The following is a 21,234-nucleotide window of genomic DNA, read 5'->3' as shown; positions in this document are numbered from 1 at the left end:
TCCCGACTCACTTCCACATTTGAAACTACAAGTGGACAAGACACTTGTTGCCCTGAGCATATGGAGCAGGGCTCTCAAGTGTTTAACTGAGTTCAAATTGAGATTTTGGCTGAGACTGCGGCGTCAGCGGGGAGGGGGGGGATTGTGGCGAGCGATCGCCAAGCAGTTTGGGATCGGGGACGTACTGCAGTAGGGGTGAGAGAGAAATCCGACCGGCACCTGCTGCATTTACACCGATAATGTGTCATCATTCATGGCCGTAATAAACACTATTACTGCTTTGTACATGTTGTGGAAGTCCCGGACACACCGGGAAACTGCGTTCGAAACGCCATTCTGTCTGAGTTTACCTTTACCCGGGGGGGGGATGTTCCCATTCATTGTCTATGTAAGAAGCCGTGCAATGCCATCACGTCACGGCAAGTTTCGAGAGACGGGGCGCCACCTCCCGCAAGCTCTTTAAAATCTTTTAAACTGACCGTTGTCGATCTAATATAAAGACAGATTCAGCAACTGCATAGCTTATTTCTCACATAAAATGTTTTCAGGAGCACATTTCGGTGAATTATTTTTGTAAAATAAGAGGGAGGTGGGAGGCTCGAAGGGAGAATGATACGAGCTCGGAGGGGGGATTAAGGAGCACAGAGGGGAGGGGTGTGTGTGGGGGGGATGCTTTTTTCAAACCTTTCAAATCGTAGACCACAGCTTTAAGATGTATCTGAATTTAAATTTACTGAAAGCTTACTGAAATTAAAAAAACTTAGAAATTGACAAGATCAACATTCTTCTATGGATAACACCTGGAGACTTCACACTGCGAAATTAGCTAAGAAACCGTAGCTTCTGTTAATGTTGCATCTGGATTAAATTGACTTGGCTCAGCATTCATATGCCCAGGCCTGACTAGGCAAAACCTCTAAATATCCAACTCTCACACTCTGAGATGCACTGCATGCTCTGCAGCTGTCTGCCATTAGTCATGTTAAATTTCCCAGCAGTGCCTCACTTACAGTTATACGCTCTGGAGTAATGTAGAGACATGGATCACCAGTGTTGAATGGAAATGTTACAAGAATGCTTTTACCAGAAAAGTGCATTATGAGATATTACTGCTTTAAGCACTGTAACAATGCTACAGATAAAAACAAAACTGTTATAGATATCAAATTATAACAGATGACCACCCATGTCTATAAAGAGAGGCCCTGCTTTTCTGTGGTGTGCAGCGCCGTTCCGGAAAATAATAAATTGGTTAACATAAGTGGTCATGAAAGCCTCTGTTTTCAGAGAAGGCCAATAACCATCATGGATAAATATTTGGCACAATATTTGTCTTTAAAAGAAATTGGTCAATAATAATAATAACCTCCAGTAATGAGCCCACAATGAAGTCATCAGTGACTTATTTGTTCATAACATAACACCCAATGTTGCCAGACTCCCCCACTTCATCATCAACACAAACACCTTTGTTTGGCTGCCTGAATTGTTGTAACAGGGGTTTTGTGCTCTCATTAATACTGTAGAGGATGCATTTGGGAAGATAACATGAGAGTCTATGCATGAATAGAATGGTTACACAACACAGAATGAAATTACTCAGTGGTAATTGGAGACATAGTGGACGACAAAGCAACCACAGTGCAAAGTTGGTGCACATGCTCATTTATTTTGTGTGTGTGTGTGTATGCTTTGCAGACATTTCCCATTCCTATACAGTACAAGAGCTTCTGTGTGTGAGTCAACATGGGCTATATGTTCATTATTATTTACACATACAAGTTTTGCATATTTATGAGTGATTTAGAATGGTGTGTGTGTGTGTGTGTGTGTGTGTGTGTGTGTGTGTGTGTGTGTGTGTGTGTGCGTGTGTGCGTGTGAGCACACTGCTGTGGCATTACATTCACTGAAATAATACTTAGCCTTCAGATGCACACATATCTGTCACTCGGCTAGGGTCCACTGCTACATTTAGGCCAATAAGTGCCTTGCATATAAATAGAGCTTTTAACAATAATAAAGATCACCTTTATGGAAGAGATAACAGCAAACACAGCATCATACAGCCCATGGAATCTGACTTTTCGATTAAGCACATCTATATTGAATCAACTGACAATGTGGATTTGAAAAGCCTTGACGCATTATGATAATATATAACATACCCAATTATTTATTATTGGCTCACACAGCACAAAGCAAATGCTGGTATTCTCCTATCAATTTTTAACTTAATTATTGAATTCCCCCACGCTTTTGATGCACTTTTCCCTCATGTAGCCATTTAATAACACTGAATAAATCATGTATTGCTGAGCATGCATGTCACTCTCACAGTAATGCATGGTATGCATCTGGAAGGCACCAGGCTGTAACATTAAGATATGCACCATGAGCAACAGCACGACCACCCCAACACACGCACGTATTTTAATCTATTTTAAAAGTGATATGGTTTTGTGTTTGTAATTGTCTTCCTTCCATGATTATTGAATTATTGCAGGGTGAACAAGGCCTTCACTCTATCATTAAGAATCACTTGCCTTATCCATTATTTAAAAAAAAAAAAAAAGGAAGAGGGAGGTCAAGTGTTTATCCCTCTGATCAGGAACTTAATGTTTCAGCCATTTGCTGTACTAACAATGATGTTTTGAACAGACACTCAAACCACTTTTATAACTGATCTCTGATCAGAAAAATACATTTACTCAACAAGCCAATGCACCAGATAATGAGTCCAAAAGAAGCTGTTCGCTCATACACATTCAAACTCAAAATAATTCATGTGTAATGGGAATGCAATCACAATCTGTTCAAACACCTTGAGGTTCTCTAGCTCAACTCTGCACCGTTGCTGGGATACAGGAGATCCAACCCCACATATACATACATGAGAGCCACGAAGTGGACGAGAAGAACATTTAGTCCGATGAACCTCAGAGCTCCTCATAAATGTTTCAAGGCCATACAGCCATTTTTGCCCTCTTTCTGTGTGTGTTGTGTCCAACTTCCCCCAGTCTCTCTGTCTGTCTGTCCTCTCTCGCGCTCTCTCTCGCTCTCTGATTAGGTAGCTGTTGACAGACTTAGAGTAACAATGTGTGTAATTAGTCCTGTGTCAAAAAAAGAGCCCAAAACTGAATAGTGATCATAAACACTAAGGAATTAACTTACATTTTATGTATATTGATTCTGTTGAATGGACCACATCGTCCCCCTTTCTCCCCCTCGGTCTCCTACACACACACACAGCCTTTATGCACACAAGCCTAGAGTTTAATCAGATAACCCCACACAGCCATTCCCACCCACCAAAGACTTAATATCACCTCATGCCACCCACTATCCTTTCTCACAGTGTTCAGCTGCAGAGCTGGTCTAGACCCCTGGTTCTATAAATAGAACGCGGCAAACGTGTCTCCCACTGCAAGCAAATTGTGCATTGAGCAGCTATCTCTCCAAGCATCGATCAACAGTGAAATATGACATACGCATTTCAATAATAAGCATTTCACACACAGCGCAAGAATAAATGGAGAATGGATGAAGAGTCCTGACAAGCAGTGAATAATGGATAGAGTAGCGAGTGTACGTCGACAGGAAAAAGGAAATGCAAATAGAAATCATCCAGAGAAAGGTACTGTACATGGAAGTCCATATAGCCTTGGTTCTTTACACTTTGAACTGTTTTTTTCCCATCATAGGACACAATGTGCCAGATTCTAATTCAGATAGCAGACGTAGCCTAAAGCAGAGGTCTTCTTATTGTAACCCTGGACTAAAACAAGCACACAGCCACACTACATGGTCCCTTATCAATAAAATACACCGTTTTATATTACAGTGAGGTAGACAGAGGAACTATGGACATGTAATGCATATCGAGAACCTTAGCATAATTTTATTTTTTTAATTGAATTAACAGTGTGGTCAACTGTTTGAAGTGCTTAACGTTACGGTTCGATGGTTATTTGCCGCTAACGTTAGCTTCAGCGCGGTGGCTATTAGCTGAAAAACCATCACACATGGAGACAACCGTTGTAGGCTATGTTGTTTAATTTAAGCGAGGTTGAGATGAGCGGCCACAAACCTTAACACGTCCTTGCAGCTCCTCAGTCCTGAAGCCAGGTACAGTCAACGTGACTTGGCTTTAAACGGCAGGGACACCTCTGGTTTTTAAGCTAACTTTGACCTAAGTCAGTTAGCTGTTAACAAACATTTAGTTAACTTTAAGTTAACTAAAAGTCTCACTTTTTGGATGAGATGGATGCCCTCCTGAGCTGCTCCCCTGATGATGGCACACCGCTCGTCGTCCTCGGTGACTTCAACATCCACCCGGGAAAGCTGCATTCATCTGAATTCATTGACTTCTTTTCCGCATTTGACCTCACGCTCTCCCCCTCTCCACCAACTCACTGGGCCGGGAACCAACTTGACCTTGTCTTCACAAGATCCTGTGGCATCTCGGCACTCTCTGTTACCCCGCTCACCGTGTCCGACCACCACTTTGTGACTTTCTCCCTCCCCATGAAGCCCACCTCATCCCTCCCCTCTACGCCTCGAATGGTCACCAGCCGCCGCAACCTGAAATCCCTCACTCCCTCCGCTCTCTCCTCAACTGTTATCTCCTCGCTCCCATCCTCGGAACAGTTCTCCTTAATGCCTACTGAGGAAGCCTCCTCTATCCTGATGTCCTCACTCGCCTCTTCTTTGGACACTCTCTGTCCCCCAATCTCACGACCGGCGCGATCATCTCCCCCCCATCCCTGGCTGTCTGAACCTCTGCGAACCAACAGATCATTGTTGCGAGCGTCAGAGAGAAAATGGAAGAAATCGGGCCAGCACGAGGACCTTGCTCACTACCACCTCCTCCTCTCTGACTTCACCTCAACTGTTTCGGCAGCTAAATCTGCCTTCTACCTGGCAAAGATCAACTCTTCTGCCTCCAACCCCAGGAAACTCTTCTTCATGTTCTCTTCCCTCCTCACCCCTCCTACCCCTCTCCCTCCCTCCTCCCTTACTGCCGATGACTTTGCAACTTACTTTACCAAGAAAGTAAATGACATCAGCTCCTCATTCACGCCTATTCCCTCCCAGAAGACATCTCCCCCAACTCTCAACTCGGATGGTCTTACCAGCTTTAGCCCCCTCACCTCTGAAGACGTTCACGCACTTGTTACATCTAACCGTGCCACCACCTGCTCCCTTGACCCGATTCCCTCCTCTCTTCTCCAGGACATCTCACACGACATCTTGCCATTCCTCACCACCCTGATAAACTCCTCCCTCACCTCAGGTGTCATTCCAGCGGATTTTAAGACTGCTATCGTGAAGCCTCTCCTGAAAAAACCCACCCTTGACGCTACTGACATCCAAAGCTACAGACCTGTATCTCTTCTTTCATTCCTCTCTAAAACCTTGGAACGTGCTGCCTACAACCAACTGTCATCCTATCTCTTGCGGAAGAACCTCCTAGACCCTAACCAATCAGGATTCAGGACTGCCCACTCCACTGAGACGGCCCTCCTCACGGTGACCGAGTCCCTGCGAGACGCCAAAACATCATCCAACTCCTCCGTTCTCATTCTCCTTGACCTATCTGCTGCATTCGACACAGTCAACCACCAAATTCTCCTCTCCACTCTGGCTGAACTTGGCATAACCGACTCTGCTCTCACCTGGTTTACATCATACCTGACAAACCGCACCTTTCAGGTCACATGGAATGGCTCTATGTCCAAACCCTGCTCTCTGGACACGGGTGTCCCTCAAGGCTCAGTATTAGGACCGCTTCTGTTCTCACTATACACCAGATCACTAGGTTCTGTTATCACATCGCATGGATTCTCCTACCATTGCTACGCTGATGACACCCAGCTGTTCCTCTCTTTTCCCCCGTCCTCTGACGCTCACATTGCAACTCGCATCTCGGACTGTCTGGCTGACATCTCTGTCTGGACAACTGCACATCACCTCAAGCTTAACCTGAATAAAACCGAACTCCTCTTCATCCCAGGGAAAGACTGCCCTCGCATGGACTTGTCGGTCACTGTTGAGGGCATCACAGTATTTCCTTCCTCAACTGCGAGGAACCTGGGTGTAATCCTCGATGACCAACTATCCTGCACCCCCAACATCACTGCTGTGGCCCGATCCTGCAGATTTGCCCTCTACAATATCCGCAGGATTCGGACCTTCCTCACAAAGGATGCAACGCAGCTCTTGGTCCAAGCACTGGTCATCTCCCGCCTTGACTACTGCAACTCTCTCCTGGCCGGACTCCCGGCCTATGCGATTAAACCATTGCAGCGTATCCAGAACGCTGCAGCACGCCTTATCTTCAATCTACCCAAATTCTCCCACGTGACCCCCCTCCTCCGTGACCTCCACTGGCTCCCTGTTGCAGCACGCATCCAATTCAAGACGATGACACTGGCCTTCAGGGCCATCAATGGAACGGCACCTGCCTACCTTCAAACACTGGTCAAACCTCATGCCCCGAAGCGAGCACTCCGCTCCTCTACTTCAGCTGGCCGGCTGGTACCACCATCGCTGAAATCAAACAAATATTGCTCAGCAAAGTCCAGACTCTTCTCTGTTCTGGCGCCTCAGTGGTGGAACGAACTCCCGACCAATGTCAGGACAGCAGAGTCATTTGCCATCTTCCGAAAAAGGCTCAAGACTCACCTGTTCAGACTTCACCTCGACCTCGACATGACCCACTAACACCCTGATCAGCCTTCGAAGATTTGACAGGAAGTCATAGAAAAAATTACAACCTGTTAGAAACGATCTGTAGGCTATCTGTAGTTTGCAACTACATTCACATGTATTTATATTTGTTCGTAAATATCTGTGGAAATCAGAATCAGAATACTTTAGTAACCCCCTCGGGAAAATGTACAGCTGCACTTGCTTTATAAGAGTCAAGAAATAGTCAAATAAGTATAAAAATATAAAGTATAAAATAATTCCAATAAATATGAGTAATGTAGAAATATAATCTATGTATACAAAACACTACACGGTATAGTAGTGTATCTGCTTGAGGTAGTTTCATAGAATCTAGTGCACACTAATGTTTCTGTGTAAATGTAATATTCCACACATGTGCCTTACTCTTTGTTTACCTTCTTTTGTAATTCCTCTGGGCTTCCCCTGGTAACCCCGTGTTTCACGCCGCAACGCTATGAACTGTGGGTAATTCCCATATCGATGCTGACTTACGGAAAGTGTGCATAAAGGGCTCAAAAAGTCTGCGAGCGAGCCCTCACGCACTTCACGATTTGAAGCACTCAGGCACTTAACCGGAACTTGCATCAAAGTGCGTGAGTCCGTGAGGGGGGACATTGGGATTTGGCCACCGTCTTTTTCCCTCTGTGACACCAGTAGATAATTTGCCCGAGCTCGTGCCAGTACAAATGATCAAATTAATGAATTACAATACAAACAGCACGTCATGGGATATTACTAGGCTATTTATAATAAGTAAATAAATAGATGGATCACAAAAACTGGAACCTTGAACCTGACCCGGGAATCAAACCCAGGACCCTCGCTGTGAGTTGCCGTGCTACCCACTACACCACCGTGCAGCCCAACATGAACAGGGTATATAATTATAATAATTATACACACCAACCAATGCAATTGCTGCTCTTTTGTTTTTCTCAATTAGAGTTTGTTTCAGTCATGTCAACATTCTTCAATTGTTTTTGGCAAAACAACATTTTAGTGGACAGTGGTCATAATTTTGAAGTAAAAATGTGGATGTATATGCATTACAAATGAGACACAGTGTAGGCTACATAAATGGCACTCTTAACCCAGGCATTAAACCATGTTTAAGCACTGTTTAAGGGGTACTGTGTCTCCATGCATCACTTTGTGAATAGAGTATGTTCAGGTTGAATGCACTTATTCCAAATCACTTTGAATAAAATGTAAGATCATACATGTAGATTGCATTTGTGTGGTTAGTGTTGCCTGTGTGCGTACAATGGGCCTCTGCATCACAAAAATGTTTAAGCACCTGTCCCTGAAGGCTAAACATCAGGATGAGAGACAGTGCAGAGAAAGGTAAAATAGTCCTGTCACATACATCTATTCCAATTTCTAGAGATGTTACAAAGTCCCATCAAACAACCAAGCACACACACAAGGCTTCCCCCGACAGTGTCTGAAAGGAGATATTTTGAGGTTGCTCTAAAATTCCTTTGATCTAGTCAGAAGCAGCCCAAAATAAATATAAAAAAGAGGCAAATCAAAATGTGGGTAGGAGAGAAGACATCTGGGGGAGGAGTGGAAGACGAGATCAGGGCTTTCTGAAAACATGAAACAAGTTGAAACACAGGGCTTACACAACACAGCAGGAGCCTTTCATTTCTTATCAGATACACTATTGCATGTATTTCCCAAACAATGTTCTATCCTTTGTTGTTTGTAAATCCATAAGGTCTACCTCGGGTTCAAGGGCATCACGTGTATTTTTTAACCACATTAAGCCCATTTTAAACATGGACAGCCTATTTTTTTCTTTTCACAAAATCACCAAAACAGCTAATGAGAGAACTGCATGGCAGATGTAGGCTAAATGGTAGATTCATATGTATTTAAACCTACATTAAAATATGTGTTGACTAACATATTATGACCTCATAAAGTCGATATGGCCAACACATTCGCAAATATAGGTCTAATATCTGTCTCTTTAGCTCTGTTTTGGTCTCCACCATCTGCTGGGGGACGCATCTGGTTCTTCACTATGTTCGCCAGCTAGTTACTAACTATTACAGTTTTGTTTAAAAATTGCTGCTGCTGGAATCTGATGAAAGCCGTGAGAGTGAACGAAAACAAAGTGAGGGGTTCTCATCAGGTGATAATTATGTGTTGGTTCATTATGAGCAAAACCTCTCACATAGTTACGACACATTATCAATACAACATATGCATTTTGGCCGCTTTAAGCATTTTATTTCAGGCAAAGGAAGTAATGGGATACAAATTACCCGTGCGCCTGAAGCACTGAGAACCAAGATGGCAGAATGCACAAATAAAGTCTTCCATTCATCACTGAGGGTGAGGAGGGTCTAATAAGCACTTCCTGTAAGCTAGCTGCACGTCACATGAATGCACACACAGAACAGCACTCAAATGTGAACAGGATGAGAATGTAGTGTGAGAACGAATGAATGAGCTTCCCTCCCTGCTGACTGTAGTGGGCTCAATAGCTCAATGGCATGACAGTTGGAGACTACAGTGTTATGTGTGGGGCAAGACGGAGTGGGGGAGAGACTTGTATGGATCTATTAATGGTGGGACAATTTATCGAAATATCGATATCACGTGATACTCCCTATGTTATCGGATGATGGCACATGTAGATGTTCAGTCAGTGTGTCTTAAAGAGGGACTTAAGACTCACAAATTCTGTGAAACTGACACCACAATGCAGTGAATAAACACAGTATACAATTTATTCCTGCTTTTGACTTTTCACTGGTATCTGTTCTCCTTCAGATACACAGATATCATGATACATATCGTAGATGATTTCTTGCAATATATCGTGTATCTGGAATCGCAGTATGGTGATATAATTGTTATCGTGGGCAAAATATCGTGATATTATTGTATCATGAGTTACTCTGTGATTCCGATCCATAGTATCTATGTATGTATGTGGCATTTATGCATTAATATTGCTCCAATGTACCGTATCATTATTATATTTCTCCTTTTTGAGGGTATATTTATCTACAAATACACAACCAGACAGACATGAAAATACTGGTAGGTTCATCACATTTCTATTATGCAAGTGCAAAGCAATTGTCTCTATTTGGGGGGTGTGGGGGAGGCGATTGTATGCCTGGGCTTCATGCCGTGCGTTCTTGCAGATGTGGGGTCAGACACCAGCCATGTGTGGATGTATAATATATGTGGTTTAACCTTTTAACCACAGCTGCAGGTCTATCAGTGAATCAGGCATGGCATAAGTATCTTGCCTTAGGCTTGATAGAAGAAGTAGGACTGCAGAAGATAGTCACGTGTTTCTGCCCACAACAGCGTAATGTAACATGTCACTACCTCCTCACCGTCACTGAACCGAACCCACATTCTTACATGGTTGGTTTTCAAAACAAAAGTTTGACGGACAGAAGTTTCTGAATGTTCTGTTTTTTAGTGATTTGCATAGCTTTGTGAAACGTTTTATGACAGCACATTCTAAAATGATTTAGATTTTTTTTTTTTGTTATTTACTCCAGTAGTTATCAAAATGTCATTTTCACCAACTATGTCTTAATGGATTTTAGATTATTGATACAATCTAGAAAAGACGTTTATAGCTGTGATTAATATGATGAGCACTTGTATTTCTAAGAAAATGGAAAAAGAAAGGGGGGGAGTCAAAGTACTAATAATCACGTAATTTGCATTAGATTGTTCTTGAAATGTATTCCTCGCTGAATATACTGTATGTTACTTATTGAATACACTGTTGTGATGCATTGTCTTGTCTGAACTTTTTTTTTACTACAATTTCCAAATGAAAGGAACCCTGAATTCTCATGAGCTGTGTTTCTATTATAAAACAAACAAACAAAAACCTCAACTCTGGTTTCTGCGTACTCCCAGGGAGACATAGATGAGGTTTGTCAAGTGCTTGAGAGTAGCACTTAAGAGCAGATGGATCCACTAACCACGAGGAACGGGGTGGGCGAGAAATTATATGTTGGTTTAAAGCTTTGCAGCGCTGCAGTTCCAAGTGGATTGTGTTCCATAATAACGTTTCTACTCAATAGTCTCAGTCATGGAATAAAATATCGTTTGTTTTGCTCATATTTCCTCCGACAGTAAAATGCAATAAATGTGTGAAATTTTGTGCATCTCTGAAATAGATGTTTCTCTGCAAGTAGCCACATGACGATAAGTTAATGTAGGAACATGAGTAGAGGGTGTATTATTATTCAGCATTTGTTGCCTTTTATGATCAGTCAGAACAAAATTCATATTGTGGGTAAACAGCGGATTTCAAATGATTTAACTCTCCAGAACATGTTTGTAGCCACTGAAACACAAGCAATGATGATATTAGAACAAGCAAAACTTTGGGATGGGGCCTCACAAAAAGGCTGGGGGCCTAAAAGTTGCCCAAACTGTTTTTCTTTATAATGTCCATGGATATAACTTGAGTGGTATAGATAAGAAAAGAATAAGAAACGACAACAGTTTTGACAATTTTATGTAAAATATAACCATATTTGACCAGAATTGTGTTCTCACCAGGAGCCGCACATCACACAAAACACCAAATACTGCAGTGGTTGAATAATCATGCAAAATTAAACTTAGACTCCATGAGTGTGAAGTGATGGAAAGTTTAGTGGAATGAAGGGGTGTTTGGAAAGCTCACTTCATTATATCACGCAGCATGAGTTGAGGCAGGCTGTCTGCCGTCACCTAGACAGAATGGACAAAGCAATCAGAAAGCCCACACAAAATCAAGTGGTGGCAAGTGTGCTTCCTCAAACACACAGTTGCATAGAATATGATGAATAGCTCACACTTTTACAGCACTGTCATATAATACAGATTATATCCCAATGGGCTCCCTTGCTGCCCATTTGAACACTTAATTATTTTTTACAAAGAAAATCGTAAAATAAAAGTGAGTAAGGCAGATGAGACATCAAGCAAAAGGAAAAGGAAGCTTTAGTTTGTCGGGATGGATACTGAATACACACACACACACACACACACACACACACACACACACCATACTTCTTGAAAAGCCCTTTCCCTCTGTCTCACTAGTATGCAGTTTACTGAAAATCTCTCCACTGCCATTGCTTTTGCAGCATCTCCTCTTCTCAGCCTGACATCCACTCCCCCTTAATTGATCCCACACTGTGACTTCTGACAGGCAGTTGACACAAGGTAATGTGAGACTAGCTGGAAGTCAACCCACTGACTCATCACACCCATTAGAGCTCGTGGGGTTGCTTTTGAGGGCGTGAGGGGATGTCATCTTTATAAGACCAGGTATTTTACAGTCAGAGGACAGAGACGGGGCTGACACACTACTAACCTCTGAGCTTCAACCATGTTTTCTGCAGCGGAATATTCACAATTGACCAACTGCAGAACCCTAAACCCTAAAACCATTTTGCTGATGGTTCAACATAGCCTACTGCCTATTACTTTGGGATTACATTGTCTGAAACTGAGGAGCAAATGTATATATATATATATATATATATATATATATATATATATATATATATATATATAACAAGACAAACTACATTATTTTGAAACATCTCACTATAGTAACTTTTTACAACTACAAGAATGGGATTATACACCAGCTACACCAGCGGCTTTGTGAGGCAGTTGCAGCCACACACCTCTTTAATGTGAAGTCAACGCGAAAGTGCCTTCAACTTGAATTACTTCTAATGGCCAGCAGGGTGCGACTCCTCTTGTTGTAAAAAGAAGTCTGATTTTTTTATAGAAGTCTGTGAGAAAATGACACCACTTCTCCCTTGATTGATTGCCATACATGAACATTGTAAACATGAGTTTATGGTCTGAATCCCTATAGTCTTCTTCAATACAACACATTTAGTAAATTATGGTCCCATTTAGAGTGAAATAGATGATAAAGCAGTGCATGCTTTATGACTTGGCTACCTTGTAATCAACAGGTTGCTACCACAGTGTTGTCCTGTGTGGGAGTTGCCTGTGTATTCATTTTAGAACTTTAAACATGTTCACAGTGTGCTTTAAGATCAACGAAGGTAAGTGCAACATTTTGGTTGCCGACAAATGTTCTATTTAGTGTTTGGTTATACTTCACATTCCTGTGTCACTTCCAGTTGCAAAAAACCAAGATGGTAATAAACAAAATGGTGAACTCAAGGCTTCTTTTAGCTAAATGAAAACATCATCATCCATCCATCCATCCATTTTCTACCGCTTATCCTGTATTTAGGGTCGTGGGGGGGCTGGAGCCGATCCCAGCTATCATTGGGCGAAGGCACTTTTCAGACTGAATCACACTGGTGGATGGCCAACAGATTGATTTTTGTATTTATTATTCTTATGGACTTTTACAGAATTATAAAGGATGCATCCTACAAGCCATTAGTCCTATTATAATGTCCATGTGTGTTTTTATTCTTTTCTGTTTTTTTCTTACAATGAAATCTAATGAAATGTTATTGTGCTGGTGTGCTGGAGTAATCATAGGTACACTTTAGAGATTAATCATTTATTAAAGGAGATTAGAAATTTGAATGAGGTCAAGATGTCTCAGTAGCATACTTTTTAACAATCTCCAGATCATAAATTATATTTAAAAAAACACTTAAATCTTAATTCAGACATTAATTTTCAACTGCAAAAACATGAACGACCACCAATAAAACATCTTTCTTTTCTCCAAACAAATGTTATGTTAATGTTTTCCTGACCTTGTGGTCCTGCAAATAATGATTGTGAAAGCAGCGTGATGTTGGTAAACCTCTTAGGGGAGAGTTCTCTGTGGAGGTTTGGGCGTACAAAGTGTCTGGCTTCGACACTGAAGAGCATTTTCATGCAAGCCTAATTTGCATGCTTTGTGTTCCCCTGCCTTTGACTTTGTATTTTTTTTTTTAATGGATTGTCTGCAGAAACAAGCGTAGGTATGGAAATGTTGTAGCTTTGTGAGGTTTGGAGTGAGGATCAATATCATAACAATTGATTTGCCCAGGTTTTACCTAAGTTGCTGCACCAGATTTACAAGTGTCTGACCACAACGCTACAAAGATCCGGTCATAGTTTGCACACGACTGCTGAAGGATCCTGCCATATAGTTTGTAGTAGTTCTGCATCAATTTCAGTCCCAAAGCAGAGATGTGCTCGTCTATCAGAAGGAAACATTTATATATTCAGAAAATTCACCTTATGTAAGATCCATGTTCTTCACAGCAACTAAGACTTATTGGAAACCAGCAATTTTAATAAATAATTCGGTACTCCACTTTAGAGTCACGGGGGGAAAAAGAGGCACATGTAAGATGAATGAAGTCATCTGAAATAAAGAATCCAAGATTTTTTATTTTTTTTTGGTGTTAGTGACGAGCTTCTTTTGATCAGATATAAAGGCTGTTTTAATTAATTAATTTTGCCACACTTATGATTTAAACATTTTGATTTTGTGGTGACTTTATCATGTTGTTGTATTGGAATGTTTTAAGGACACATTGTTTCAGTTGGGGGGGACAAAACAACCTTTAAACACAGCATTGACTTGACTGTTATAAGGGTTTAAGAGTTTGCTTACACATCAAGCAGATACAGAAACATATTAGCCTTCATTTTTTTTTAGTTCAGTATTCACTAGGGGTTTGCTCAACATAGTTCACAAGCTTGTATCACCTCTGCAGCTTTGCGAAGCTAATACTGAGTGAGGGCCTTGTCCTGGTTTGGGCTCCTCGTGTTTGGGTTGCTGTGTTGTTGCTTTAGCCAGAGGGAAAGTGCTGTTTCTGTCCAGTTAGTTTAGTTAGTCTATTCATGTTTTGCTTTTGTGGGAACTGTTATGGGACCTAAGAGTTTTGTTGGAACCACCTCTGTTTTGGGGTTTGAGAAGAAAGTATTTGACACACACACACATTTTGAATTAACTTATCATTTTGTGGCCTGTTATGTGGAGGCAGTATTGAGGTTTTCAAAGGAACCTATAGAAAAGCGCTCCGTTTATTCCATAAACCTGAATGATGTCAGCATGTTTGGGGAAAAGTAAACCACTAAATATATACAATCTGCTTGTCCTTAACCATAATTTAGCCTCCTGCCTTTCTTCTGTGTGAGAGTTATAGTAATATATAGTTAATAACTTTTATTTGTTTTCCATACAAATTGATATTAATCTGCATATATGATACAATTACACTAATAATGGCGTTGGTAAGGTGGGTATAGGTCACAAGAGTAGATGACAGACACAATTAATTTTGTGTTTATCCCTGTCTTTCTCAAACAAATCTATTTTGCTGAAAACTGAAATGATCCCACGCATCCAAAAGAGAGACGGAGGACAGCCTTGATTCAGTTCTGTTGGGTTTCTACAGCACTATTCACTATAAGCACATACAAATGCTGTAGAATCCAAACAAAAATGAGCTGTTGCATCTTCCCACACAGCACCGCGAGGACAGAAGTCATGACTAACTTTGAGAAGTGAGCCAAGATGCCAAAGCCTCCCACACACACTGCACCAGCTTACAGATTTATACCTCTGTTAGAAAGTGAAATTCCCATCTAAAAATATATGGGGCAATATATGGAAATGTCAACTTTAGGGGATTTCTCTGATGTGTTCATATGAGATTAAAACAAATGCATTTATGTGTTGTTGTTTATTGGTGACTACTGAGCAGATATGAGCCAACGTGTGTGTGATTTACATTCAAGGAACATGCTTATTTACTTTAATACAATAACTCAACATTTACATATATCTCACATAGACCTGAGGGGGAACAGACCAGTTTCTGCTGCATATGTTATGCACATATTTAAGTGCTTAATGAATGAGGGAAAGGATCACAGGAGACATTTTTTTACGGTCTCAGTGTGTTCACGTAGACATCCTACAGGACCGGCATAACATCAGAAAGCAGTAGCCTCCTTAGATGATGAGACACACACCAAAAAGGCACAAAATACTGACCTGAATTGATTTCTACTTTCAGATACTGTTTCATAGTTTTCAGCATGTTTTTAAAGCTATACCTTAGGTGCATTATTGTCACGTACAAAGTTGCAAGATTAAGGCCCAAAGATATCTTTTGCAAAGAATGATAGACATGTGATGGACATAGACGCTAACATGACAGTATAATCTCTTTGTCCCACCTTGAACCCTGTCTGCACCAGGAAAAGCAATTGACAGACATAACAGATGCAGCTATACTGCCTCTTCCGTCCCTCTCCCTCTGTGCCTGTCTTTCACTCCCTTTTACACACACACACACATGCACACACACACACACACACACACACACACACACACACACACACACACACACACACACACTCACAACCTGTACCTCAAATAAAATTCTGCAAATAAATGTCATGGTGGTGGGAGGGGCATATAGGGATGTTTCATGAGAGGCTCAGTTGATTCAGGCTCTCTAAAAACAACATCCTGCATTGAGCTGCTCACTGAAGGAGGAGTAGCTTCCTGTATGGGACTAGGGAATCAGGCTGTTCTTTTCCAGCACTTTCTCCTCCCTGTCTGCTTTTCTGCCTGCCGAGGGTGCTCTGCAGCATCCTTTCCAGCTTGTGAATCAAAGTCCCTCCTCCTCCTCCTCCTCCTCCTCCTCCCCCAGCTCCTCTATACAGAAATGAAAAAAACATACTCCCCCCTCCACTAGTGTCGGTCTGCCCAATAATAATATAGCTCTGTAAACAACCCGGTTATCAATGAATTATTCACAGTTGCATGTATCCCATATTCACCCTGTTTCTTTAAGGGTGAGGAATAATCGCTGCAGTCAGCTCCAAAATGCATCCAGAAAAAAGGGCTGCAATGGGCGGCAGAGGCTGCTATAAATACCCCCCACCCATATCCCTCCCTCATTCTCCCTCCTCAGTGAAAAGCACATCAGCTAGCTACCGCAGGGTCCCTCCACTGGCTTGCTGTGCACTTTCTCATGCAAAGGGAGGGACACCGGTTATGTCATTGCTCCTATACCATTCATGCGTGCAGCGGGGAGGCTACTTTTCATCGATTCCCTTTGGTTTGTTTACATGTGTGCAGGCTATTGCAGCCTATACAGCATGCGGATGGAGAGGGGAATGCCATGTCGATACCGCACGTAGTGGGAACTGGAGTGCACCCAAAACTGCACACACATGACAGCTTCACAGACTGTGCACATGTGCCCACGAGGAACCATCGACTGATGGAATAACACAAATTAGTTTTCTCATAAGGCCCTTCAAAAACAACAAAAGCCACCAAGAACCAGCTTGTCTGTGTTGTTCTGCCTCCTTGCTTGGGAGAGCTGGAAACGAGGAGCTGTCCCTGGTGCTGAACTTTCCACAAAAACAGAGAAAAGCAGCCGCCTAATGTGGCAGCTGCTGAACTGACTCCAGATCCAACTTTTACGGTCCCTCCCTTCTTCATCAATGGCTATATCGGCACATGCAGACATCATAATGTTTACAAGCATCACATAACGTGAATATGGATGTGGGGAAGCCAGAATACAAGGTGTTATCTTTATTCTACTGCCTGGACCTCGTTCGTTTAGGCTAGCGGCCTAAAACGGCACAAAGCTCTTTATCTACCCACCTTACACAGCTGAAAGTTTTCCGACACTAGCGTCTCCTGGACATCGATTTCCTTGGGAGTTGGCGCCGCTGTGGGAGTCCCGGCTGCGCTGCCGCACGATGGGGATCCGATAGTCCCTCCCGGAGAGGAGGTGGTCAAGCCGTCCAACACCTTCCGAAATTTCTTCATTTTCTATCGCGCTTTTGTACAATTAGGTATAAGAGAAAGAAGACCGCTCTGTTTTCTTTGTTTCCCCCAGAGTTCCCGGTCTCCTCTCAGGTGCAAGATCCCCAACTCGTTTGGTCAGCAGGGGGGGGAAGAAAGACGTCGCTCCCTGCAGCTGTAGGGTAACAGACACACTCTGTTCTCTCTCATGTGCAATTTAAAAAGTCATGGAGACACCACATCTTGTTCGCTGGCTGAACCACTCTGATCTGACGATTACTTGCAGATGCAGGTCGCCTATCTCATATCAGAGCATGCACCGACGGAACCGAAACTACTATCATCTTCCTTCTGCATCCTAAAGTAACGTCCACTCCCGGGCTTGGAGAGAAAGCCCCGCTCAACATAACCGGGGGAGCAGCGATGTTTAGACGTATCAGACAGAAGTGAACAGAGCAGACGAACTTCGAGCAGGTCGATCCACTCCCCCCACCCACCCCCAATAAAAACACTTTGGCAGCGCTGTGGTTGCCAGTAACAGGAGGAGAAGGAAGGGGGGAAAGACTGGAGACGCAGCGGCAATGCAGTTAAACGCGATTGGACTCCCCAGTCAGGCCGGAAAAAAACGGGTCAACTAAAGCACCGAGGAGAAGAAGAGGGCACAACAAGAAGATGCTGTGCGATGTGTGAAGTGGAGGAATGGTTTTTCCTTCTTCTATCATCCAGCTGTATTTGAACGCAGCTTCCCTGCAGTCAGACAGGAGACGGTAGCTGTCCACGGTGCTGAAAAACCAGCCAGCCCCGCCTCCCACCACCTCTCTCTCTCTCTCTCTCTCTCTCTCTCTCTCTCTCTCTCTCTCTCTCTCTCTCTCTCTCTCTCTCTCTCTCTCTCTCTCTCTCTCACACACACACACAGACTCACTCACCCAATCTCTCACCAACGATTGGGTGAAAGCAAAGATACAGCATGATTAAGGAAAATAAGAAAATGAGCTGAGAAACAATTCACCCAAAATGAAACAGTATGCTCCCATACTTTAATTAAGCTATGTATCAAACAAACTGTTGAAAGGAGGGGCCTGAGAGGAGACGTTGCATCCTGTTGTGGATTGTAAAAGCTCTTAATGATTGTGGTTTTTGTTAACTGATTTGCAGCTGCTAATTTCCCGCCTGTTTGCTCGGAAGTCTCCATCAACAGGCTCTGTGGGAGATAATGTCCATGCAATTAGCAGATATCAGAACTATTCCTTTGAACAAAAACCCCACATCTTGATGTTTAAATCTTCTGCATATTCGTATTTTATTTTGAATGTACAAAACTTTGAACCTCAGTTCCTTTGAATTCACACAACCAGTATCCCCTCACACCACCAAAACCTTAAACTGTAGAACAGCTGTTCACTCACTTGGATGTTAAAAGACATCTCATTTGATCAGCATTTTACTCCAATAACAACTTCATATTTTAACGTTATGCTGTAAGGTATGATCTTACTCTTATATTCTTGTTTTCTCTTTTTGGTAAACTATGTCCTACTACTACTTGCCTAAACTTCGTTAGAACTGCACTGAGATATTTAGGTTAGTGTAGGACAGAGGTCCCACATTGAACTCAACTTGAGCTCCATAACACTTATTTTTGGAGAAAGTTGATGCAAATGTTTGTTTGGAGTGGTATAAAGACTACTGCTGGTTTCAGGCATTTCATGCATTTTGAGCAGTTTGTCACAATACACTAATGGACTAAAACAAGGCTTTTAAGTCCCGTTAACCACCAGCAAAACATCCTTTACTTTACCACAAGCCATTTTCCAAAGCCAACCGTAAGTGTTAAGGGTTGATTTCCAATCTTCCACGCAGCCACAGGTTTCTATTCATTTTTGAACGTCACTGAAATTACTTGAAATTATAGCTTGATAGGTACTCAATCAGAATTAAGATGAATTTCCCTACAAACTCACTCATTCAACTTTTTACCAACCAAGGTTGATCCAAATCAAACCCGGGAAACCCCCCCAAAATGTATTTTGTGAAAGGTATAATGTCAATTTGATTTTTCACATTTTTGATCGCAACCCACTCATGTCTCAGATGTCAGAGCGGCCCTGAATCAAACAACGCCAAAACTTATGGAAGCCAGTATCTGCAGGCTGCAATTATAGTATTTCAAAATAAATTACCCCACACAATCTAGCATATATGTATTAAAAGAAAAGCATTAACCATAATTACCTAATTTGTTCAGGACCAGCGATATTGCATAAGCACTTACATCACCAGCCTCTGCCCCCTGGTGACACTTGATGTTATGGAGTCAGAGCACAGCACACGTGGTCGGTCTGTCCTATTCTTCAATCCAAGATAAGAAGATAAAGAGACTACACTTTGTGGTTTGTGTCACTAATGCTTTCCAGAGTGCTGAAGACTCTGTGCACTCTGCAGATATCACAAGCACTCTACTGGCTTCAACATCCTTTTGAGTGTTGAGTCTTTGAACTTGGGTCTTACTCTTTTCTTGGTTACATATTTTTCTGCCTTCCAAAAGATAAAAATAAAAACAAGCCAGTACCACTACCAGTGTCATGTCTTATTATAGTACTTCGTTATTGTGTTCTTGTTTTTCACTTTGTGTTTTAGTTATTTCTGGTTCCCTGTTCTTACCTCTCCTCCCGTTTCAGGGGACTTGACTTCCCTGCCCCCTGTGGCTCGTCGCCCCCCACCTTCTGCTGTATTAAATCTGTGTCCTCCCAACCTATAAGTTGTTAGCACTGTTAGCTGCTAGCAGATTGCTGCTGGCTCTGTGGGGGATTGGGAGTAGGATACCATTTCATTCTGATTTGAACCTATTTTTAAATCCTTTGTCAGGTGGTCTCTGATAGCTAATAATAATAATAATAATAATAATAATAATAATAATAATAATAATGCATTTTATTTCAGGGCGCCTTTCGCAACAGTCTAAAACGGGCAAATACATTTAAAACAGGTAAATACAGTAAAAAAAAAGAATGTAAATAATGGATCAAATGATATGAAAATGAACCAAAAAATAATAAAATATTAAAATAGCTCCATTTAAGTTTGTTTCGATATTTTCGATACTACCTGGTACTGTATTTTGGCGAAATCCTTAAAGGACCAAGCCTCCATTGAACCTAACTCATTCAACTTTCAAACACGATTCAAACTCTAGTCTCATCTCTTTGTTAAGCTCTAAACTGTTGTAATTTCAGTGCGCTAATGGATGCATACATGATGGGAAGATAGAATAAAAGAATACACTTGAATCGATTAGTGCCCTTGCAATACTGTGTAATGATAAATCCATTATAATATTAAAGTTATGAGCTGGGAAAAAAAATACAAACAGTTGGGAGAGTGTTTGAAAGGAGACTGACCTTGAACAATGATGTGTGGACATCATTCTCTGTTAGGTTTGTGTGTGATATATTATGGTTTCCTCTGCAGGTGTCATGGCAGGGCTGAAAGGTCAACAAAGAGGCTCAGACCGCTACACAAACACACCAGCCCATCGGATATATTACTTGTTCCTCTACCCACAATGACTGAACCTCAGGGAGCTTTTCACAAAGGATGTCCAGAGCTGTCCACATAATACGTTGCAAAGCTGCCCTCAAAAGTAGTTCTATCATTACCGTTTAGTGTTTTGCATGAAGAGATACAAAGAGGTAATGTGTGTGTGTGTGTGTGTGTGTGCCATGTTTCTGTTTACAAAACCTCAA

At 42.0% G+C, this 21,234-nt stretch overlaps 1 protein-coding gene across 12 annotated transcripts in view; it reads right to left on the bottom strand.

The window, feature by feature from the left end:
* Positions 1-17,540, bottom strand: part of stxbp5l (syntaxin binding protein 5L) — a 110,900-nt gene extending 93,360 nt beyond the window's left edge. For all 12 annotated transcript variants that reach the window (XM_084022360.1, XM_084022366.1, XM_084022364.1 and 9 more), the window contains exon 1: positions 17,348-17,540. In XM_084022360.1, coding sequence (XP_083878486.1) covers positions 17,348-17,515 — 168 coding nt within the window. In that variant the 5' untranslated portion in view covers positions 17,516-17,540. The remainder of the gene's footprint in view (positions 1-17,347) is intronic.
* Positions 17,541-21,234: the final 3,694 nt, after the last annotated feature.

Source organism: Eutrigla gurnardus, assembly GCF_963514095.1.
Source record: "Eutrigla gurnardus genome assembly, chromosome: 12".
NCBI lineage: Eukaryota > Metazoa > Chordata > Actinopteri > Perciformes > Triglidae > Eutrigla > Eutrigla gurnardus.
This window is presented reverse-complemented; position numbering and strand designations above follow the sequence as displayed.